We start from the raw sequence: 25,729 nt of genomic DNA, 5'->3' as shown, positions 1-25,729 counted from the left end.
ATTCAATGCTCTGGAAATCCATGAGAATAGATATGGTGTTAGAGAAGAAAAGGAGGAAGTAGTGGCTGCTTTTAGAGGAGAAAGGTTTAGGCATCAGCAGATCCCACCATTGATGATTCCATAGAATCAGTTTCTGGGAGGTGTGGAAACAGGTACAGGCAACACATAGCCTGGAAACCAAGCTCAGGTGCAGACAGTTAACTCACAGGGCAATACAGGACATCATATGTATCAGCCACTGCCTCAGCAACATTACATGCCTCAGAGTCAGCAAGTCCAGAATCAGGCTTATCAGGTCACACCTTATATGCATAATCCATAGTTTCACAATCATCAGCAAGGAATGCCTCAGAATCAGCCTTACCAGCAAGGATATCAACCCTGGAGATCAAGAAACAATGGTGGAAGGGGCTTTAATAACCAGGGAGCAAGAAATCCAACCTAGGGTAATTTTCCAGTGTGTAAATACTGCAAAAAGAACAACCATCCTGAGGCAGGTTATTTTTTGCATGAGGCAGCCATCTGTACCTATTGCAGGAAGAAAGGGCATGTTGACATCATGTGTTACAGCAAGTGGTGTGATGATCAACAGAATCCAATGAGCAGAGGATATGGAAAGAAATCTCCTGTGCATCCTATGCTGAGGCAGAACAACAACAGTCATCAGCATCCAAGCCAGAATACATATTTCACCCCCTTGGGAGTTTCTCAGAATCAACCTGTAATGTAGCAACAATATCAGGCAAACTATGCCTCTGGATCAATGAATTCACAGACAAATCAGTGGCAGGCACCTGTAAACCACCTGTCATATCATTCTGCACAGCCTGTTTTGAACTACAATCAAATGCCCCAGATCACCTATCATCAACAAAATTAGCTCAGCCCTGCTTCAGTTGCTGTTTCAACACAGTCCAATAATTCTCATTCAGTGAGTTCACCAGTGCAGAATCTCAACAGTCCACAGTCAGGACAGTGTCCTGTTAACACAGGAGGAGTAGAGGAAAGTGCCTTCACAGTTGAGGTATGTTCTGCTATTAGAAATGATGAAAAAGATAATATATGGATTGTAGACAGTGGATGTTCTAATCATATGACTAGGAATGCTGAAGTATTTGTTGAAAAGTCTAGTAGAGGTATAGATGTTGTTGTTAGGTTCGGTAATGGTGAAACTGTAACTGTTGAGGGAAAAGGAGTTGTAGAATTGGAGACAAAATCTGGAAAGTCAGTATTGGAGAATGTGTACTTTATACCTGAGTTGGATCAAAATTTGATTAGTATAGGGCAGCTTCTAGAGAAGAAATATGCTGTTTACTTTGAGGATGAGGAGTGCCTGATTTTTAATGAGGAGAAGATGTTGGTACACAGAATTCCACAGGTGAACAGAATGTTTAAACTGAGAATGGAAGATGTTGAGGGAGCCTTCTACACTGCAACACTGACAGAGACAACAAAACTGTGGCATATGAGGTTTGGTCATTCAAATTTAGACAACATAATAGCAATGCAGAGAAAGGAAGTGGTGAAAGGATTGCCAAAGCTGTGTGCAAAAATGAAATATGTGTGTGAGCCCTGTGCTAAGAGTAAGAGTCACAGGTCAAGTTTCCCTTCAAGTCAGTGGAAAACAACTGAGAAGCTACAATTGATACACACTGATGTCTGTGGGCCTATTGAAGTGTAGTCAGCAGCTGGCAACAAATACTATGTGGAGTTCATTGATGACTTCACCAGGTATTCATGGATCTATTTTATGAAAACAAAAGATCAACTGCTTGGACTATTTAAGAAATGGAAAGTTCAGGCAGAATCAGAAACAGGCTGTAGAGTCAAATGCTTAAGAAGTGATAGAGGAGGAGAGTATGTTTTAAAGGAGATGAAGGAATACTGTGAAAAAGAAGGCATTTTCCAGCAGATGACAATGCCATACTGCCCTGAACAGAATGGAGTTTCAGAGAGGAGAAACAGAACTATTGTGGAGATGGCCAAATCCATGATGTTTGCAAAGAAGGTTCCTAGGAAATACTGGACAGAGGCATGTTTTGCAGCAGTCTATATTCAAAACAGGCTGCAAATTAAAGCTCTTAAAGACAGGACTCCATTTGAAGCTCTCTTTGGATACAAGCCAACTGTACATCACCTTAGAGTATTTGGATGCATTGCATATGTCCATATACCAGAACTGAGAAGAAAGAAAATGTCTGAGAAGGCAATTAAAGGTGTGATGATGGGGTATAGCTCTGGAGAATTCAAAGGTTATAGGATACTTGATCCTATTACAGGAAAAATAATCATATCCATAAGTGTTAGGTTTGATGAACTAGGTGAGTGAAATTGGGAGGAACCAACTGTGAGAGAGCCAGGAAAAACACTAAATGAGATACCAATGCAACCAATAGTTTCTGAGACACTGAGTGAAAACTCATCAAATGATGAGGGATCACTAGTTTCTCCTAATGTGTTTGTTCATTTTGATGCAGGGAAATCAAACAATACTAGCTCAATCTCCGAAGGTGATCCTGTGAGCACAGAAAGCAGTGATGACACTGATCAAACCCCACCAAGAGGAAGGAGGAGCCTGCAGTTTATATATGACAGAGCTCAGCCAGCACCTGTGCCTGACTTGACAGAATTCCTGGGAAATGCTGAAGAAGTGATGACTGCAAACATTGAGCCAATGACTTATAAGCAAGCTGAGAAGTCACCAGAGTAGATACAGGCCATGAAAGAGGAGTGGAAAGCAATCACTGACGATGAAACTTGGTTCCTGATTGATAAGCCAGACAATGTGTTTTGCAGGACACAGTTTCAGTTAGCAGATATTTTCACCAAACCTTTGCAAAAATGGAGGTTTGATGCTTTGACAGAAATGATAGGGATGACTCAAGCCCCTTTCAATGAAGGAGGAGCTGTTGGAGTAGATCATCTCAAGGAGTTTGAGGTCATCGAAGCTCAGACTGCAACTGGAAAGAAGGAGAAAAAGAAATTGAAGGTTGTAGATAACTTCCAGCAGAAGAAACCAAACTTGAAGGAGAAACAGTCAACTTTAACTGAGCCCGTCTTTGACAATTCGATCGTGGAAAGGTTCTACAAGATGTTGGTAGAGTTTTCGAAGAAGAATGAAGCAAAACTGTACACTGGAAGGTCGAACAGTCTTGAAAAGAAGTGTTTCTGCAGAAAGGACAAAACAGTACATCGTCAAAAATAGGAGGACTTGGTTGTACCTGTTGAAAAAATCGGGGACTCAGAAGATGTTTCAGAAAGTCTCTCGGCGAAATTCATTCCAAACGATCTGCGGACCGGCCGGAGCAAAGTCGGAGGTCGTGGCATATACCAAAATGCTCAGGAGGATGTCGCCTACAACACCTCTTCGAGCAATTGATCCACAATTCTTTAAATCGAAAAGCCCCAATTCGGTTAGGGTTCTATCCTTAATTTTCAGTCTAAATAGTTAATTTCTGCAGTATTCAATAAATTAGCTAGATGGGTAGCTTCGTCTTGATGAAACGAAGAAGTTGGTATGTTTAATTCGGTCTGAGATGGTCTGAAAGTCGTAATGTGTGTTCGAGTTACTTTCTGAGGAACGGAGATTAAGCATTGTTAATCTAAGGCATGGCAGCTATATTTGTTAACTGAAAAACGTTGAGAATACTCCATTGAAGGAGACTGAAGGTTTATATTGAAGTTCTAAAGCAATCGTGAAATGGGTCTATGGCTAAGAGAAAGCTTGGCCGTCAAGTAAACGGTGAAATTCAAATTTTATTGTTGTTTTCCTCAAAGTTAAAGTGAAGTGAAGTTTTTAGTAGTAGTTAGATGAAGTTTAGAAGAAGATTCAGCCATGATTGAGCTCAGAACAAAAGTCAAGCCGAAAGTCAAAAAAAATGGAGTTTTTGTCGCAAGGAAGAAGATGAAGTTCAGATTGCGTTTTTACTGTTTTACAGTGCTACTCTACTCGAAAATACGTTAATGACTAAGTCTAGAGTTAAAATACAGTTGCAATAGGAAAAGAGAAATCGAAATCGTGTGGGAAAATACCACTTTTAGTTTTCACTTTACTGTTAATGGTTTCTGGTTTTCCATAAAATCCAAGCTGTAATTTGCTTTACTTTTTCAATTAGAGACGTCGAGCGTGTTCGACTCTATATAGGATCCTTTTGTTATTTGAAAAACAAGTTAGATGTGCGAGAAAATGAAAATCAGAAATTGAAATCGCCATTTTTCTTCTTTTTACAGTTTCAAAAGTTTGGTTGCATTGGTGAGAGAAACCTTAGATTTACCATTACCCAAATTAGTTTTCTAGGACCCAAACAATTTAGATACCAACGTTAAGCCTTAGAATTAAGTTTAGCATCAAATCGTCCACAAATGGATATGATTACAATTCTGTTTTAGTGTTTTAGTTTTCTTAATCTTCGTCTTCTTCATTTCGTTTTTCTGGGCTGTGTTGGCTTCAACTCCAGTTCCTGTGTTCCTCTTCCTGTGCTCACAGTTTTATTTTAATTTTCGTTTACTTGCTTCCTGTGCTCACAGTCTCAGGAAGAATCCAACAATAGCAATGTCGTTTCCATTCTTCAACGAGATTCTAGGACTTCTAGGATCAATCAGTTACTGGACAACGACAGTTTACTTTCCTGTAGAGATGCGCATTGCCCAGAAAAGGATCAAACGAGGATCGCCCAAATGGTCAAGTCTCCAATTCTTGAACGTCGTTTGTTTGGTCGTTGCAATTGCTGCAGCTGCTGGCTCCATTATAGGATTGCGTAAGTCTGCTAAAGGGTTTAAACCATTCCAGTTTTAGTTAATTTACAGTATAAATTAAGAACCCTCATTTTCGAATTAGAGCTTAATTATACTGCTAATTACCTCAATTTCAATGTGCATAGTCGTTGTAATTTCCTCCCTATGGATACAATTTGATGTGTGTACGTACTAATAGTTGGCATTAATTATCTTTTAGTATGTAGTCTTTTTATTAAGATATAGTACTATGTCACCAATTATATTTAGAGCTATGTCACTGCCTCACTGGGAAAGTAGATTTAGGATCTTCGAACAACATTTGATAAAACAAAGAGACTAATTTCGAATACAAGAAAAACCAGGGTACCGATTTCAGGAAAATACGTAGACTAATGCCCATCGTGTAATTATAGAGGGGTAGAAATTCTCCTCAACCTTGGTAAACTTTTTTTTTTTTTTTACTAATCAGTACTTAATGTTGTAGATAAATATTCATCATTCCTTTATTTTTGGAAAAAGAATAGTTTACATTAGAATGAATTTTGTGTTACACTTTTGGAAACATTTAGCTAGCTTAGGTTGGCTAACATCCATTAACAAGGTTTTCAGTAGCTAGCAAGCAAGTTCATTATCCACTATTGACCAATATCCCATTATCTCAACTGGATCTGATTTCTCTTCCATTTGTTTAATTGAGAAATATATATAATAATATACTTAACTGCAACTCGTAAAATGAAATTATATAATTAATATATTATGCGGTAAATCTCAAAAGAGTGAATGAAACTTAATTATTAGACCAAATTAAAGATGAGATAACGTTAATTATAATGGATTCATTAATGATTGAAAAGTTGACCGAAGAAGAGCTAATGGACAACAAATATACTGTATCTAAACTTTAAAGGTGCGTTTTTTTTTCGTTTTTTATTGATTTGTTTTGTGTTGATTATGTTTAATTATAATTTTGATTGATTTGATGAGTTAATGGAGAGTTGAAATATAATTAAATACATAATATAATAATATATAAAATATAGTGTAGTTAAATAATTGTATGGTTAAATATATATTATAATAATATTAAAAAAAGGATATATATTATAAAATATATTTTATTTAATTATAGTTAATTATTTGAGTTAAAATATATTTTAAGTCAAAATAAATTAATAGGTGGAAGTAAATCAAATCCAGAGAAACAAGAACGCACCTAAAGCAAGAAGCGATTTGGAGACTTCTAATTTCCCATCAAGTTAAAAGCAACTTGCAATATGGTACTGCCAAACTGATCGCCATTCTAAGTACTAGCTAGCTAGTAGCTTGATGGGGGTATTTTGTTTTCCTTTGTCAATAATGGTGTGCTTTATGCTTAAAACAGTTGTAAGAATATTTGCACCACCCATAAAAGAACTCAGTTTTTTCCGTGACCTCATAAAATAAATGAATTTAATTTTTTTGAAGTCATATATAAAATAAATGAATTTAATGAATCTATGAAAAATTGAGTCAAAAATCAAGCCTCAAATATTTGATTAAAATCGTAAGTTCTTTTTTTTTTTTTAATGTTAAAATCGTAGGTTCTACCGGGCATGAAATGAATGTATATAATTTTATGCATTATCTAATTGGTATTTCATTATAAGAAAATTACATTTCTTCCACCTTAATTTTTAAATTCCACGCCAACCACTCAATTTAATCTTTGTCTCTTCCAATTATAAACTTAATTAATAAATTCTCAAATTATCTAGAAACAAATAAATAGGATTAGAAGAAGCTAAGACCATTTTTATACCTTTTTAGAGATTATATTATTAATGTATATAAGGTTATGCATTGCGTAGTAATAAGTGCTAGTGTTTCACAAGAAAAATACATTTTATCATACAAAAACACATCTAATTAATTATTACATTTAATAATTATCAATGCGTGTTAATCTTTTAATTAGTCCACGGTAAAGAAAGAAAGTGGACAGATCATATTTAATATTATCTCCGTATTAAAATAAATACATAATATTTTAAATTTTTAAATTTATTTATATATATAATGTATATTTATATGGATAAATTTAAAAAATTAAAATATTATATATTTTGATACGGTAAAAATCAATTTAATTTTCAAATATAAATTGATGGCTTCAGACCGAACCCAACACATAGTCATCATCACTCATGAAATTATAAAAGTATATATAAACATTCCCAACTTACAAAATATGCCCATCATCTTCCTAAACTTTTTTACGCCTCTAAAGCCTAGTCACTTTTTTTTTTTCTTTTTTTTTGTCAAACATTCACTTTTGTTTATAGATACTTGATTAATAAGGGGTCTGCACCAAATCTAATTTGATGGCTTCAAACCAAACCCATAGTTTAGACAGTTAATGATTTAATTAAATAAGTTGGGGCCAACTGCAGTATATTCTTACTATCTACTATATATATTTTTAAGATTAAAAAGCATCCCAATTTTTCTTCATGATATTAATCGCATATCAAACTTGTAATTTCTCGATACATAATTTTTAAAACTTTTCATTCTGCTTCAAAAAAATGATTTTTTTTTTTAATTTAAATAAAAATATGTTATATTTTTATCATTATGTTATTTTATTTTATGTATTAATAGCTTAAAAAATATGGATCAAAGACGGAGGGAGTGATAAGCATTCTAAAGATTGGTGGGATCATTTTGGATTTTACTATTGGGATTTAAACTCCCACCTTTTGACTAATCTCAGTGGCATTCTTGTAATTATATATAATGTAAAGGACATTCCACCAAACCTGATGAAGGCTGCCAAGAACCTTTACTTTTCTATCTATAATATAACATCATCAAGTCTTTCAATGGTAAACTCATCAAAAAAAAGACAAGAAGAAATGTTAAACCTATTCAAACTCCATTTTCTTCTATTATTTTTCTCCTTCTCCATACCCTCCAATGTAATTTCACAGAATTCAAGCTCAGGGAAAGAACAAACAATTCTCATGGAAATCAAAAGGCAACTAGGAAATCCCAAATCACTCCAGCATTGGAATTCTTCATCGTCACCTTGCCATTGGCCAGAAATTGGGTGCACGGAAAATTCTGTCTCTGTGATTTTGCTCAAGGACAAGGAAATCTACACACAAGTCCCTTCATCAATCTGTGACTTGCAAAACCTCTTAGCCATAGACCTTTCCTACAATTACATTCCAGGAAAGTTTCCTAGAGTCTTGTACAACTGCTCCAAGATCTCATACCTTGACCTGTCGCAGAATTACTTTGTCGGTCCAATTCCTGATGATATTGATAGGATTTCAACTCTAACGTATATCGACTTTAGTGCCAACAACTTCTCAGGTAACATTCCTGCTGCTATTGGGAAGTTATCCAATTTGGTGACACTTTATATTCATCAGAACCAGTTTAATGGTACTTTTCCTAAGGAAATCGGAGACTTAGCCAATCTTGAAACTTTGAGCATGGCCTATAATGGGTTTTCGCCCATGTTCATACCTGAGGAGTTCGGGCAGCTGAAAAAGTTGAAGTTTTTATGGATCAAGGATGCGAATTTGATCGGTCGAATACCCGAAAGTTTTAGCAATCTTAAAAGTCTTGACCATTTGGATTTGTCTATAAACAACTTGGAAGGTCAAATTCCTAGTCAACTGTTGACATTTGAGAATCTGACCAATTTGTATTTGTTTAACAACAGATTGTCCGGAGAGATACCGAGGCCGATCACAGCCATGAAGTTGGTTGAATTCGATGTTTCGATGAATCACTTGTCCGGTTCGATCCATGGAGAATTTGGGAAGTTGCAGAGCTTGGAGCTGTTGAATTTATTCTCAAACCGATTTTCTGGAGGTGTACCTGCAAGCATAGGCCAGCTTCCTAATTTGACAGCTTTTCGAGTTTTTGATAACAAACTCTCTGGAAGCTTGCCACCGGATATGGGTCATAATATGAAACTCGAAGCCTTTGAAGCATCAAACAACATGTTCACCGGTCAACTACCCGAAAGCTTGTGTGCTGGAGGTGTTTTAAAAGGCGTGGTCGTGTTTTCGAACAATCTCACCGGTGAAATCCCAAAATCACTCGGAAATTGCAGGTCTCTGAGAACCGTACAGCTTCATGACAACAAATTTTCCGGTGAGATTCCGGAAGGTCTTTGGACTACTTTCAATTTGTCAAGCTTGAAGCTCAGTGGCAACTCATTTACAGGAAAGCTTCCAAATGAGTTGGCGAGGAATTTGTCTAGATTGGAAATCAGAAACAACAAATTCTCAGGTCCAATTCCCTTTGAGGTTGCTTCTTGGACGAAATTAATCGTTTTTGAGGCAAGTGGAAATCGATTCTCTGGCGAGATTCCAGTACAAATGACGAATCTCTCTCGCCTCACAACTCTTCGGCTCGACGACAATCAATTTTCTGGTGAGTTACCTTCTGTGATACTCTCCTGGAAGTCGCTAACGACTTTAAATCTCTCGAAAAACAAACTTTGCGGTCAAATTCCCCCATCATTTGGTTCATTGCCAGATCTTCTTTACTTAGATTTGTCTAGTAATCATTTTAAAGGCGAAATTCCAACAGAAATGGGAAACTTGAGGCTGACGTCACTTAACTTGTCCTGCAATCAACTTTCTGGAAAAATCCCACGTGAGTTCAACAACCTTGCTTACGAAAACAGTTTCTTGAACAATTCCAATCTCTGCGCCAACAGGCCAATCCTAAATTTTCCAGATTGTGAAACCAAACAAAGTAACTCTAAACACGTGTCACTGGCCATCATTGCCACTCTGGCTGTCGCCGTCGCACTGATAACCGTCCTAATCTTGTCGATTATGATTAGATACTGTAGAAGTAGTGGGAAGATTTATGGTGGTGATAATACAAAAACATGGAAGCTGACAAGGTTCCATGAATTGCGCTTCGATGAAAAAACAATCTTGTCAAATTTGACGGAAAGTAATCTGATAGGAAGTGGCGGCTCAGGGAAGGTTTACAGAATTCCTATAGATAGAAATGGAGATTCCTCGGTTGCTGTGAAGAAGATTTGGAATATCAAAAAGTTGGACTCCAATCTCAAGAAAGAATTTACAGCAGAGGTTCAAATTTTGGGAACTATTCGCCATTTGAATGTTGTGAAATTGCTATGCTGCATTTCAAGTGAAAAGTCGAAGCTTCTCGTATACGAATATATGGATAGACATAGCCTTGACAGATGGCTTCATAATGGAAGATCATCAACTAATTCTGTCCATAATTTTTCATTGGAATGGCCAACGAGATTGAATATAGCAATTGGAGCTGCACAAGGTTTATGCTATATGCATCATGATTGCTCTCCTCCGATTCTTCACCGAGATGTGAAATCAAGTAATATATTGTTGGATTCAGAATTCAAGGCCAAGATTGCAGACTTTGGACTTGCAAAGATATTTTTGGCAAAAGATGCCATGACAATGTCTGCTGTTGCTGGCTCTTTTGGTTACCTTGCCCCAGGTAGAAAATTCCTAAACCAATTCCTGTTAAGTGAAATTTTCTAATGAAGAATATTTTCATAATTATTTTTCTTATTTTGATGTTGCAGAGTATGCCTACACAACAAAAGTCAACGAAAAGATAGATGTTTACAGCTTTGGAGTAGTGTTGTTAGAATTAGTGACGGGAAGAAAACCTAAATGTGGAGACGAGAACACAAACCTCGCAGAATGGGCATGGTGTCGATATACAGAGGAAATGCCTATCGTTGACGTCCTGGATCCAGATGTTAAAGAAGCATATTTTTTGGAAGACATGACCAATGTTTTCAAACTTGGACTCGTCTGTACTAGTACCATGCCATCTTCTAGGCCTTCCATGAAAGAGGTTTTGCGTATTCTTCGTCGGTGTGAGGCATCACGACAATATAAAGAGATGGAAGTCGGCTAGTGACGATTTCATGTTGCATCATTGCCTTTACGACACCACATCATATCTTTCTTGTTACTATAGACTAATGAAATTCCGACTAATGAATAATTTTGGGTATTCACAAAAATCATGTCATCCTAGTCTAGCAAATTTTATGATTGGGTTTTAACTGTATTCATTTGTGGTTGTGAAACATCTTTCTGACTGAAATCAAATGTGTTCACATCATCTTTCAAGAAAAATGTTAACAAAGATCGGTCATAAAATTTCAATATTTTTATATCACACTTTAGAGAAATAAAATTTCAACTAGTTAGATAGAAGAAAGTTGAACATTCCACTAAACAAAAATCTTTACACAGTTTTTACAACAAAGTCTCATTTTTTAGTATTTGGCCTAATGCCTCGAAATTAGTCGTGCCACTCTCCAACAGCCCACTAGAATTGTCAAAATTGCTATCAGCATTACACTCTAATCGAACCCCTTCCTTTAAGTTATGTGGGCTAATTGAAGCATGCTTCTCTGGCCGCCTTCCATCTTGTATTGTTTCATCATGATCGCTCTTTCTCTTGTTTTGTTTCTCAGGCTGCCTGGATGGTCGAGATCGTTTATACCCTTGAGGAAAAACGAAAGATGGTAGCTGCCTTCTACGCACATGAGAAACAAAGATATCCATTCCAGGTTTCCAGAAATTGTACGATTCTATTTCATGCTTGAATTCATCAACTGTTCCACGTATATCAAACTGTTGACCATCTTGACCACTAACTCCCTCTGCTCTCTGCAAACCCATGAAGAAAGCACTATGTGATACCTGTTTTGACATGTCCATATACTCACTTGGGTAAGGATGGCACTGCAATATCCATTTGTGTCTCGCTCTATCTGCACAGTCACATTAATGTCACAAGTCTCATGTTCCCCAAAAAATAATCACGTCCAAATGAAAGATTTTTTTAAAAAATAAGTGCTTTAACCTTGAGGGTAAGCTGTCTAAGTCGTGACTCCACCCAACCTTTCCAAGAAAGCAAATCATTAGCATCTGCTGCGATTATATCAACTTGCAAGTAATTCTTGTATTCCTCGAAAAAATTATAAGGCTCAAAAAGTGCATCCCACTGGGCTTTGTTTAGTTCAATCTCCTGAAACATGAAACAGGGATGAACAACAGATATGATGTGATCATTATACACATGCAAGTACGAAGAAGAAAACAGTTGCAATTATCTATAATCCAACCTCACAGATTTTATTGCCACATTGTAACTGGTCCATCATAACACGGAGAGTGCTGATAGAGACATTGTAGCTTGAGTTCATACAAGGGTACGCCGGAGTAATTATTGGCATGAGATGATACCGGTCCCGAGGATTTTTACGCGGATCCCACACAGGAAACCCGAGTTCATCCTCCTCTATAGGACACAGCATCACAGGATTTGGCCAGCGCCACTGGGTAAATACCCTGAAGAATCGAGAAACGAGCATACTAGGATTTGCATTCGGATAAAGCTGGCACACACGTGCAACTAAAAGTGCCCAATTCACACCGCCAAGATATCCAGTAACCTAAACACATGGGAGATGGTGAAACTGAGAATCGGAACACCAACCCTAAAGCTGAGATTAATCTGAAAGAATGTACCGGTCGTACATTTGAATAGACACCACGCCTTTTTGCCCAAAATTTCAAGCACCTCAGTACCATGCGAAAGTGCTACAACTTGGAAAAATGATTAGAGTTACCGATTATTTAACAAATTAAAGGAACTGAAAGCATGTAATCATATGTTCACCTCAACATTTGGAACACGTTTGAGAATTTGATCAGCAACTCTGCATCCATTTAGACTACGAACAGTTTGTTCATCCACATTCACTAGAACAGATGCATGAGATATATCCAGATCCTGCCGACATGTTTACAAGAATGGGATAAATGCATTTCTTAGAATGTCCCTATCTACAGAGCGAAGGTTGTATATATTATTGAAAGAAAATAAAAATTATAGATCAGAAAAACCACAGTTCATGCAATCTTATACCTAATATAACAAGATAAATGAATTTCTTACAAAACAAAACCTCATTGAGAAGTAAACAAACTGTGAGCAAATATCTTTGTTCATACATTCTTATAACAAAAAATTATAGGAGGCAAAGATCAAAGAAATCAATGGTGGTTCTTGGCTTCATATGCACATGGCGAAGAGTCAAACAGAGGTGTATATTCAAATTTATAACCAGGACGGTGGATTCAGTATAAAACTCACTTGTGCAACAACTAAAGCTGATATGCTGGCATAGAGAAGATCAATTGATATTCCCTGAAACTTGAATTTCATAACAGGGACATGAGCATCTGGAACTGGTTGGAGTTCAGTAACTTCTTCCATTTCAGCTAATATTTTGTGCAAGATGATGAAAAAATCTTCCTGCATAAAGGTGGCCGCAAGTAAGTGAAAATCATGCCAAAACTCAATGAAGCTAAGCCAAAAAGATAAACCATAGGAAGTCACCTCTCGATTTATATAGGATGGGCCAACACATAGCGTGTCTATGTCTGCTCCAGGCCCATGAACCTGCCATGATAATGTTTACTCTCATCTTTAGAGGTTTTGAGGATGCAACTGAACACTGAGTAGATGGGACTAGGGGAAGACAAAACTAACGAACTGAAGGAAGATGTATATTATGATCATGCATCTATTGTTCAAACTTCCTTGTAAAATTAAATAAACTGTAAGTCACTGTAGAAATGCTCACTTCCAGACAACAGATCATGAACGTGAGAAAGCTAGAAACAAAAAGAAACTGAACAACATAAACTGAGGTAAAACTTGACAGCACAACTCAGATATAATCAGCAAAATAAAAAACACCCAGAGATGCTGAGCTTCATCTCATCAAATTCTTCAAATGGATAAAAAGCAGACCTAAATGAATACTCATCAGCAGAAATACAAAGGGAACGAGGATAAACAAGAAACATCCAACAATTCTTTGAAAGAAGAATCACCTGCCAATAGAAAAACTACACTGTTCTTAAGTACAGAAAAAAGCACAAAAGGTCGATACATCTATACAACTTGTTTATTTGGCCAGCACAAGGTGGCTGCAAGAAAACCTCCACATTCATAAAGGAACACCTCTAGAATAGTACAAAGGAACCATCAAGCATATAATTCTCCTTTCAAATAACTCCATTTCCAAACTAATCAAAGCAATGGTTGCCAAGTTTCGTTACAGAGAACGACTCTCATGTGTTCTGATGACAAATACATTTATATTGTTCAAGATATCATCAGATACCATGCTTAACTAAAAAGCACTAAACTACAGACATTCAGAATACAAGTATAGAGCAAGTTTGCAAGAAACCAGAAATTTATGTTTATAATTCAAAAGTTGTGAAACATCAGCCATAATGCTGCATCTAGGAAATGACTCCTTTTTAGTAGCAGTAACACCTTTAAAGCATCCAGAATACCTTACATAAGAACAAGAGTTATCAAAATAGAGCAGCTCCCCTTACCCCTAAACGATAGGATCCAAAAGTGAAAATAATGGCATTCGCATCTTCCACCATCTGCTCTGTGTAGCCCTTTGCCGAGTCAACTGCTTAACCCAACCTTTTACAATCTACAACGAAATTAACCTAGTTAAAACTTTTGTGAAATTGCATATTGCATAACACACCAAATCACAGGGTAAAAGGTAAACTGGATCTTTAGTCTGAGAGTAAAGGTAAGGTTTCCATTAATATCCATAGTTTTTTTCTGTTTTTCCTTAATTGAAGCTATGAGTGCAGCAGGAGACAGATACCAGTACCACTAGTCAGACTCTACACACCCAGGTCATCTACACTTTTCCTAATTCTGATCTCAGGTCACCTTTCTCATCTACAATTTTCTCTATCTACAATTACCATAACCCAAGCTTTGGGACAGATACCACTATTCAGAACTATATACACCAGGTCAGATATGAACTCATTTCCATTACTCCAACTATTTACATAAGCAAATGCAGAAATGTGCCAAAGCAAAAATTTACAGCAAGTGCAGGAAATTATCATTGCTAGATACTTTAATTGTTTTCTACCTGATCAATGCGACCAAGGACATCTTCTCTCTTTGCTGCCTCCTCTTTGCTCTCATAGAGCCCTAATTTAACTAAGAACTACCAACACAATATAAAAAACAAAAGAAATTAGCCCAACAATACCATATAACCTACTAAATGCGCCAGCATTCCAATATTACCTTTTCTAATTCTGCATTTCGCAGACGATCTGCCTCACCGGGCCCTGCAAGAGATATCGGCGAAGTGATGCCGTACTTCTTCAGAGGTTTAGCTGAGGATCCGTTTAGAGTCTGAGGCTCCACCATTTTGGCTCGATCATACAAGAAGTGAGCTCTGAACGGCACACGCAACCGGGAATTCGAATTCGAAAGAAGCTCAAGCGAATACGACTGAGCAATCCAATTGCATGAAATCAACTAAAGCGAAAATTATCATTTGTTAGGTAATGTGTCTGTGATTGAAACAAGCGAACTAGATTATTAAAACCCTAAATCTAAGAAACAGAGAAAAAGTCAACGCCGAAGTTGAAAAAGAAGAGAGATAGAGAGAGATCTTTGGTGGAGAAAGAGAGAGAGGGAGAGAAGTGGGGGGGTGAAAGTTTTGGGGGACTGACGAGAAGTAGAAGACGACGGCGGGGCTAAGGGACTGTTTGGCTTTGGATCCACTTGGACTTACTGTAATTAGATCGTTTGATTTTTTTTTAATATCTATCCGTTTAAAGTCCGCTCCCTCGAACATAACTAGGCAAGTCCCTAACTCACTATATTTCTTTTTTGTCGACCCTATTTAGTTTTTTATTCATCTATTTTTAAATAATTATCGTTTTTATATTTTTATGCATGTTAATATTAGTGATCATGAAATTTATTTTTTATTTTACAATATTATAATTAATTTAACTAATATTTAATATCCTCTTCCGCTATAAAAGATAAATTTCACAATTTATTATTAAAACTATTAAAAATATAATAACGGTAATTTTTTGAGATAATTTTTTTTTTCAAAAATGACAAGTATTCTTATATGACGGCAGTAATTAATAATTTTTGTTAGAAAAATCAATTTAAGTAACAATTAAAATTTAAACAGTGCAGCAGAACAGTAGTGTCAGACAAACAGAATGACGTTGTTTGTACATTTTTTATTTTTCTAGTATTCCTTGAAATCAAATGACGTGGAATCCCGCGATCGTAATGCCGTAAAACTTCCACAATCAAACGTATAACAAAATTAAAATATATAAATAAATGGAAACGAAGTTATGAACTTTAACCAATAAATCTTCTAACTTTAAGATTAAGAAATTGATAAATTAAAAGAATTAACGAAACCCAACATGATTTATTTCGATAACAAAATCGTCCATCTCAGACAAATGAAAAAAGCTCGCACAAAAATACTTTTTTATTTATTTCATTTTTGTCTCTCATTACAATCCGGATGTGTTTTTTTCATAACAACACTAATTTAATTAGGAAACTAATTATGGCTAATAAAAATAAATAAATAAAGAAAGCATCTAAGTTATATGAAGGAACAAATAAAGGTAGTCAAATAAAAGGAATAAAGCTAGAAATTTGCATGAAATTAGCTTTATAGAACCATATCATCAAGCGTATTTGAAAGAAACTTTGTTGTTTTTTTAGAACAAAATATTGCTCCCACCAATTAAAAATAAACATGAAGAAAAGATAAAATATTAGCATAATATCATGTTTGTTTGTATGTTTTTTTATTTTTCGATTTTTTTGATTCATAAAGATAATGACACATTGCTATACCTTATAATTGAATGGTGAATCTCGAGGGAAAAGCACTAAAATTATGTATCGTAAAATTTAAATACGGAACCTAAAAATAAAGACCAAACAAACAAGCCATTAACTCAAAAAATTATAGATTTTTCTTCTTTCTTACATGTCAACTTTTAATTGGTGGGAACAGCAAAATGATGCTCCTAAGAGAGTAGCTAATTATTTTTCAACGTATTTTGCAATATCACTTCTAGGGGTGGAAAAACGAGCTTAAAGCTCGGGATCGGCTCGGAAGATGAGCGAGCTCGAGCCTGAAAAGTTAGGCTCGTTTAGGAGGCGAGCTTTTTTGGGCTCGAGATCGACAAACCCGAGCTTTTGGCAAGCTCGAGCCGAGCCGATCCCGAGCTGCTCGCGAGCTTTTGACCCTATAATTTTTTGTTCTAAATAGTATGTGAGGGTATAAATGTCATTTAATACTAATGATATAAATTTTCTCATTTAATTTCTTTCTATAACAAGATTAAAGTAAACAATATTATATTAATTAAGATAAATGACATACTTACCCCTATAAATTAATAAAATAATTTTTTTATACTGTCAAAATTGTTATTTGTATTATTACTTTTTTTTTTAAAAGCTCGCGAACAGCTCGGGATCGGGGCCAAGCAGAACTCGAGCCTAGATTTTGAATATCGAAAAATTTTAAAGCTCGGCTCGGTCCGGCTCGTTTTCTTGACGAGCTTAGCCGAACCTGAACCGAGCTGAGTTGGATAGCTCATTTTTCCAAGCCTAATCACTTCTAAAGCTTTCAAACAACATATATAGAATCAATAACTGTGGCAAAACTGCGTATGTCACTTATTAAGGAACAAAGTTGCACCGAGACAACCCAAGGCCACTATCCACCTCTTTGTTATATCTATTTTTTCGCACCTACTTGCCTTATTTCATTATGAAGGTGGTTTTCCTACAATCCCACTTTGTTATGTCGGAGATTATATGGAATTGGCGTGACATTTTAAATGGCATACTAAACGTGATAACTTCTTGTCGATGGTGTGGACGGTATGTGAGGGTTGTTTATGTTTTTTTATCCAATAAAGGGAATAATATTTCGTTGTGTTGGTGGATTTGAAATCGGTTAAGGTCAGATCTCAAAAGACTTATGGTTTTTTAGTACATATGTACCTCTCGATCAGCATGTTAGTGGTCGGCCTTCTCTATTCAAAGTTATTTTCCTTTAAGATATCTTATTCTCATTTAGATTTTTCCATTCAATATGGAAGATCGATGTTCCCACATCTAAAGTTCTTGCTGAAAGGAGTGTTGCATCAACTATTGTACTTGTTTTATAGTTGTTTGGCAACAAATACCGGTCAAAGTCAGCAATAAAAATCAACCACTACCATTTAAATTATGTACTAAATATTAATGATTAAATAGTATATTTACCAAATATTTATATTATGTTATAACATATATAGGAGAGTGGCATTTTGACCAAGTAGAAAAACAGCTAAAACACATTCAATTCACTGTTCCTCCCACTGTTCCATGATTTCATCCGTTGGATCTGGCCAAAAAACGCATTTAACCGTCCATTTTCGACCAAAAAAAGCCAAAAGTACATACAAAACTACCTTTTAACCCTCACCTTAACATGTCTTAGATAATGAGTTTGGGGGCAAAAACATAAATTTGCAGACAGCTGGCCAAAAAGGAGTCAGCTGTTGCACAACCCCAACGAATCAGCGTCTGCCACATGGCAATCACTCTCTCTCTCCTCCAAAATAAATTCGAAACTTTGAAGCCTTGTAACTACAAATTGGAGCCGATTCACGATATTAATATTTGATACAAAAATATAGATACCCATTTTTACGATCAAATGAGAGTCGTTTGATATTTTTTGGAGTTTGTATGAATATTTTATGAATTTTTGAAAAAATTGAGCGAATTCTTAATTGAAATCAGATTTTCCAACAACTTTCTCCTAAAGTTCCGAACGGCCCTCAAAGTTTGTCTTCTAATTAGGCCACACCTTTAAATTTAGATCTACCTCAAACGATTTGAAATTTGAAAAATTCGACAACGACACGACGTTCATCTTGTCGAGACAACTCCGACCATATAAAAAAACCGAAATCCGGCTAGCACCAACGGTGACACTACCATTCCCACAACTCTCTCCTAAAGTTTCGAACGGTCCTCAAAGTTTGTTTTCAAACGGTTCGAAATTTGAAAAATTCGACAACGACATGACGTTCATCTCGTCAAAACGACTCCGGCCATATAAAAAAAACCTGGAATACCGCTACCACTGACGGCAGCACTACCATTCCCACAACTTTCTCCTAAAGTTCCGAACTGTCCTCAAATTTTGTTTTCTAATTAGGTCGCACATTTAAGCTTAGATCTACAACAAACGGTTTCAAATTTTAAAAATCCGACAATGACATGAGGTCCATCTCGTCGAAACAATTCCGGCCATATAAAAAAAACCAAAATTCGACGACCACCGACTGCGGCATTACCATTCCCACAACTTTCTCCTAAAGTGTCGAACAGTACTCAAAGTTTATTTTCGAACGTGTCACACCTTTAAGCTTAGATCTATGCCAAACAGTTTCAAATTTGAAAAATCCAACAACGATATAACTTTCATCTCCTCGAAACGAGTCCGGCCATAAAAAAAAAAAAAACTGGAATCCAGCGACCACCGACAACGGCACTACCATTCCCAAAACTTTCTCCTAAAGTGCCGAACAATTCTAAAAGTTTATTTTAAGTTTAGATCTACAGCAAACCGTTCGCAATTTGATAAATCCGACGACGGCACGACGTTCATCTAGTCGAAATGAGTTCGACCATTTGTCACGAATATCATGTGTATATAGAGCTACAAAATGAAAGTCATTTTAGAATTTTTCAATCCCATGCAAATATTATATTTTCTTCCAATAAAATTGTGGGCATCTATATTTTTTATTCATAATTGCTCAGCACCTATCATTTTTATATTATAAACCCATAATAATAATTGGCAATTCAAATAGTAACATATTACACGCTCGCGATTTGTCGCGAGCCTTCCTAATATATATATATATGTTGATAATCATATTTTACTTAATTATTATATATATACACATATATTTATGAATCAAATTTCACTTAGTTACTAATATAAATTGTTATTTGACACTTAAATATTTCAATGGCTATCGATTTAATTTTGATGAAAAAATGTGCAATTTAAATTTTGAATGATCTCCATAACACTTAGTTCATAGCTCCGCCCAAGCAAGACGATGAGGTAGTGCTGATGATCGATGGAGTAGAATACTATATTCGATCCTAGCCAAAAATGTGAAATGCCTCTCAATTTGAAAACACCGATATTGACACTCATGCTCAATGCGTCAAAGATCATGAATTTTACACTTGTATTATTCAAAAAGAAAAAAACCAAATTAACCAAGCTGCCTAGACCCTAAACAATATGAATAATCAGGAACGAATTCAGAATTAGAAGGTTGGAGGGTTCGAGAAAAATGTTAACGGACATTTAGCTCGAACTAGTTAGCGTCGAGTTTAAATTTTGTAAATTTGTAACGCATTTGGATTTTAGCGACAATTCCTTTTGGTATTTTTAGATTTAAATTTTAAGTTGCAAAACATATACTGGATTTAGATGATCGTAAAAAGGTAAGAGTTCTATTAATTATATATATTACCCATAAATTTTTAACAATTATACACTTAAAATTTCAATTATTTCTCTACACAAATATGATGTATAGAACTATATAAAAAATATTTAAAATTATTAAACATGTATAAATAATATTTAATAAATCAACATATCACCTCTATATAAGCATTCGAAATCAGCTAAACTTTGATATTGGAAGTATAGAGAACTTACTTTTAAAGGTTGGGGACAATTAAAACGGGACAATATGTTTATTTCAGTGATAAAATATAAATTATTAGAAATAAGGGTTAATAAGAAGTAAATGTATTCATTAGTACTAATATAGTTAACAAAGAGAAAAAGAGTGAATGAAATTTTTGAAAAAAAGAGAGGCACGCGTGCAACCAGCTGTGCCACAAGGTGTTTATGTTAGGGTCCCGTCCGTTGGATGGGAGGATATTTTTTTTTAAAAACTATTTAAACGGATGTTATATATAATCATCAGATTATAATTTATATTTTAAAAGTTCGATAATCATCAAAATATAAATCCGAAAACAAATGTTTAAGTAAGACTATCCTGATGAACATTAAATCTATTCAAATTTAAAAATGAAAATGCCTAAAAAAACTATCTAAATGGAACACGGGTCATCTCAAATTCCTGAATTCTTCTCCGAGTACCACATTCACTGTCTTTCCCGTCACGGCTCCCTCCTCGTCACGGATCAACATCTTAAGCCTCCCGCAGCCTGTGACCCTCGAGATCGCAACATAGATGTAACGACTCGTTAATTCGTACTTAGATAAGCGTGTAATCAATGTCGACGTGTCGATAGTTTTCAGTTAAAATAATAATTTCGACGCACGTGATTTTCTCGATGATTATGCTAAATGGAAGATTTGATTTTTCCACGCATACATTGCTTAAGCGACAAGTTAGATTTCTTTTAGTGAAAAAATTGGATTTCGAATCTACGTTAGATATAAGCTATTCCTACGATGAGTTTCGATGTTAGATTGACGATTAGATTCGATTAAGTTGAGCGGCGATAATTAACAAAACGTACGTTACGCTAAAGAAAACTTTATAGGAAGAAATTACTACAATTATAAATCTCTAAACTACATAAGTATAATAGTTTTTACAAATAGATTTATATAACAAATTGAATACTACATACACTAACTGCCTAATGCTACATATCATGTATACTATAAAAAAAAAATATAAGCCATGCTTACACTACAAGCACTCAGCCGGCCAGCACTAACAATCAGCTAGGCAGCCCACAAAAACTATCAATCTCAGCCCCAAAACCTAGAGAAAATGCAGCATTTTTGACCAATTTCCTGCACAAAACACAACAAACCAGCAAGCATTATATATTTACCACTTGTAAGGCAGTAAAACTACATCAATCTATGAATCACCACTGCTGTAGCATGCCAGACAGGTGTAGTGACACTGGCAGCCCACAAATTCATGTATACATGCAAATTTTCCTTACATCTATGGCTGCCAAAATTAGGACATTTTCCCATCCTAAACTAAGACAAACATCACACAGCAGAACAGCCAACAACAGCCATTTCAATAGAGCTTGAACCTTTGTTCTCATACATACTCAACCATAACCAAATGAGCTTTAAACCAATTCCAGCAGGAAGCCATTAAGCCAAAACAGCATACAATCTTATATTTCATAGAAAACAACATGCAAGTTTTCAGTAATGCCTAAACACTAAATCTCACAGCTTCTTAGCAAATGGCAGAGACATAAGCAATCAACTTCCAAGTCACACTCAGTCCACCCTAGAACAATAAATCAGGTAACGCATGCAACAATCACAGTCAAATTCAACATGCAAAAATCTTTCTAACACTATAACCGAAAATTCTAACAGGGAAACTAATTGGCAGAAATCGGAGGAGTACTTATCTGTTCGAGTCAACGCCGCCGACTCCGACCGTTTCCAGTTAACTCCAGGAGGGAAAAAGCTTCTCCTCGACGTCGACAATCCTTAACCAACAGAAACCAACCTCGCAAAAACACCCAAGGGAAACAAGGTAAAAATCAAAGCTCAATTAGGTGTCGAATTTAAGTAAAACTTACATAAATAAGCTTAGAATCCATGGTAGAGTAACATATATAAAATTTAGACAAAAACCCTAAAATCGACGAAGAACCCTAATTTAGTAGAATTGAAATTAAAACTTACACAGTCGGAATTGGAAGAAATTGAAGGTAGAATATTGATCCTTGTAATGAGAGGAACATTTCTATATGTGGGTTGGGCTTCGACGTCGCCAGAAACGGCACGGACGACGTCGAGCCGTAGCGAAAGCGATGGAGAGACGGGGAAGAGAAGGAGGAAGAAGAAGAGAAAAATGATTAGACCAACCGGTTTAGTCCCTTTTTATAGAGAATCAAATAAAATCGATTTTCCTATTAAAAGACTAAATTGTCCTTTCAATTCTAACATAATTACAAAGACACTAACGTAAGTCTTCCGGTCAATTAAAAAGTCAATGGTTTTATGGTCTTTTTACGGTATTAAATTGGTTCTTTCGGTTTAATTCGGTTTGATTCAATCTGATTGAAACGGTTTGATTTTAAATCATCCGCACCTACGTCAAAAGTCAATTATAACCTTCTGTTTTTAAAGTATTTACAAAAATACCAACGTGTCAGTTTTAAGACAAAGATTATTCTGGTCATTTTACACAAAACCAAACCTGTTTTATTTTTCGAAGCAAATAAAATCATTTTTACTAGTCTAAAAATTATGAAGTTTTTACAGTAAGCTAAAAATATTAATTTCTACAAAATATCAAAATTCCAGAATTTTCCGAAGTCATATTTAATTTATTTTAATTCCTGAGTTAATTAAGTTTTCATAAATGATTTAGAAAAATAACTAAGTGTTTCCAAAATTATTTTAGGTCATATTTTCACTTAGAAAATTATTTTAGAATATTAGAATATCATTCTCAACCAGTTAGAATATTATATAAATTTTTATGACATTTATTTTATTATATGTAATATATAATAAGCAATCAAACTAAATAAATAACCTTAAGACAATTAATAAAATAAGAATAATGGAAGAATAATTAATCTGAGAAATGAGAATTTATATGACGAGAGTGACAAGTATGATTAATTCAAGTAATTTCATTTTAAGCGTTAGTACTTACGAATCTAATAAATGACATTTCGATAGGTGAGTAATTAGCAACGTCAAGTAATCGAAAGGAACGACGCAAGGAGCAGATTACTGTGAGTTTACTTTCTTTTTAATTATGAAAGTATATTTAGGTTTTATGAGATATATATGTATATATATATTACTATGTCGGGATTATGGTTATTATTATCGACGTTTAAGGTTATTTTAAGTATACGGCATAGTTATTTATTATATTTTAGAAAACTGAAGAGAATTTTCAACTACGTAAAAGCGAGGTTTCTAATTATTCTTACGATGAGGTTTAAAACAAATATTGCCTAATTATATATATATATATATATATATACGTGAACCCAATACAAATGTTTCTTTCGAGGGGGATTCGGTCGACTTCGTGGCGATCAATCCAGTAGTACTTGGTCCGTGCGACCCCATGGTGACGGTCTGATCAGAGGGTACGACCTCCATTAGTTTATCTAGTGGAGTTTTGATTATTTACATCCTTGGTGACGGATGTCGAGGTTTCGAGGTTATTAGGATACTATAGTAGGTCGCTCCTGTTGTAGTTCTTAATCTTTTTCACTGAAAGGGGTTCGATAAGTTTATATTGTTTTCGAGGGGTTGTAAGTTATATAATGTTATCGATGAATTATAAGTTTGGTAAAGTTTATGAATTCAAGTTTTCCAAAAGATGTTTCAAGAAATGTTTTTCAATAAAAACCTCACTAAGCATTATAGCTTATGTTTTCGAAAATTATTTCTTTCTCTTTAGGTTGATCGGTTGCGGCGATAGCATACTAGGCGGGCTCTGCGGCAATAGGATTCTTTTCTGCCAAATTTTCCTAAGTATGAAGTTAATTTGAAATTTTATGTATTTTATTCCGCAAGACTTTGTTCGTATGCTTATGTTATTATGTAAACGACTTTTTGTGTTAATGATTATATCGTTATGTTTTTAATTAAATGGATAATTTGAAGTCAAAGTAAGTAAAGTCGGCGCCGCTTCGATCGAATCAAGGCGGTCGGGAGCGGGGCCCACAATAGAGCTGTCCATAGGAGAACATCGGACTCGACAGATACACCCCCCACGTGCCAGAGCGACTGTCCCTGGCTTTTATTGATTGTCATTGCGAACGAAAGTGCCAGCAGGAACTGCCTACGCTGGAAATGAAAGGGAAGCATCTTGTCAGACGGTTGCAGTGTCAGCCTCGAAATAAAGACCCTCTCCTCGGCGTGGCTTCTGGTCATTATGTTTCCCTCAATGACATGGTCTCCCGATCGCGTCACCATAAGCCTCGTCCCATTGCACAATCTCGCCGATTGGTCTATGTTTCTCAACAGCATCACCAGAACTCCAACTTTTAGCTTCAATTCGTGCCTCGGCAGCCCCGAGCTCGTGATCGTGTTCAGGAATTCCGATGTGATGATGTCATCGTGCCTCTCTACCATCCCCTCCGACGTGCAAGGTCCGTCGAGGCTCAGATGCGTCTTCGTTTCTCCCGGTATGTTAGATAGAATGTATTTGTTCACATCGACTACAATGTCATTCGTCAGAGCTAAGACAGCACGGTCATGCAGATACCTGTCGTCGGCCATATTATCCAGAAACGACGGATATACCGCATCCACCAAAGATGCAACATGATCATCCGAACTGTCGACCACAAACTCCTCCGGAATCTCGAAGACTTTGTTAGTTAGTCTATTTTTTTAGGATTGGATTCTACGATGGAATGTTTTGATTGTTGAAACTAAGAACAATACACTAAAAGATTTAACCGATCGAAGGCTGGATTATGGAATGAAAACAGTCGCCTCTATATTAAAAAATAGATCAAAATTGATTATATACCTTTGTGTACATTATTCAATCCAAGAATTATTTCTAGAAGTTTAAGATTAATTAGAAAAAAAAAATTCTAACAAAATCTAGAACTGTTTGCTTGGTTCATCGAGGCTAATCTTCATTCTCAACTTTAACTTTAATCAATCTGGGGCGGACTTTGCTTGGTTTTTTTCCCGTATCATCCTCGTCATTAGATGAAATATACATTGCTCTTTTTCTTTTGTTAGATTTGTCAGTTGTCGTAGTCATATCGCTATCTTCTTGATCGGTATCCTACCAAACCAATTTTAAAAAATTAAGTTCATTATATATGTGTATATTTTAGGAATGAAAAAGCGCCTTATAACTAAAGATTCAATCGATAGTGTTTATACCTCCAAATCCGCATCGACGTCTTTTTCTTCTTCTTCTTTCTCAGAAGTCTAGAAGGAAAAAAAAATCAAGCTTTTATGTTAAAAATACGGGTGATAAATAAGGGAGTCCCAGCT

At 35.6% G+C, this 25,729-nt stretch overlaps 3 protein-coding genes across 3 annotated transcripts; 1 reads left to right on the top strand and 2 right to left on the bottom strand.

Moving 5' to 3' along the window:
- The first annotated feature begins 7,601 nt into the window (after positions 1 to 7,601).
- On the top strand, positions 7,602 to 10,671 carry LOC139884234 (uncharacterized). Its single transcript, XM_071868297.1, has 2 exons — positions 7,602 to 10,242; positions 10,331 to 10,671. Exons 1-2 carry the CDS (start codon positions 7,602 to 7,604, stop codon positions 10,669 to 10,671), a joined length of 2,982 nt encoding a protein of 993 aa, XP_071724398.1.
- Positions 10,672 to 11,018: 347 nt separating this feature from the next.
- Positions 11,019 to 15,045, bottom strand: LOC139884233 (nuclear poly(A) polymerase 4-like). The gene is given in 12 exon segments (XM_071868296.1): positions 11,019 to 11,518; positions 11,521 to 11,539; positions 11,632 to 11,796; positions 11,894 to 12,223; positions 12,309 to 12,371; positions 12,451 to 12,564; positions 12,928 to 13,089; positions 13,174 to 13,236; positions 14,190 to 14,260; positions 14,263 to 14,296; positions 14,759 to 14,836; positions 14,920 to 15,045. Coding segments are annotated over 12 exon segments (1,725 nt in total).
- Positions 15,046 to 21,474: 6,429 nt separating this feature from the next.
- Positions 21,475 to 24,991, bottom strand: LOC139884232 (uncharacterized). Its single transcript, XM_071868295.1, has 3 exons — positions 24,435 to 24,991; positions 21,648 to 21,743; positions 21,475 to 21,550 (listed from the first exon to the last, which is right to left on the bottom strand). The coding sequence occupies exons 1-3, from the start codon at positions 24,989 to 24,991 to the stop codon at positions 21,475 to 21,477; spliced, it is 729 nt and encodes a 242-aa protein (XP_071724396.1).
- Positions 24,992 to 25,729: the final 738 nt, after the last annotated feature.

Source organism: Rutidosis leptorrhynchoides, unplaced genomic scaffold (genome assembly GCF_046630445.1).
Source record: "Rutidosis leptorrhynchoides isolate AG116_Rl617_1_P2 unplaced genomic scaffold, CSIRO_AGI_Rlap_v1 contig522, whole genome shotgun sequence".
NCBI lineage: Eukaryota > Viridiplantae > Streptophyta > Magnoliopsida > Asterales > Asteraceae > Rutidosis > Rutidosis leptorrhynchoides.
Note: the sequence above shows the minus strand (reverse complement) of the source record. Positions and strands in the feature narration are given on the sequence as shown.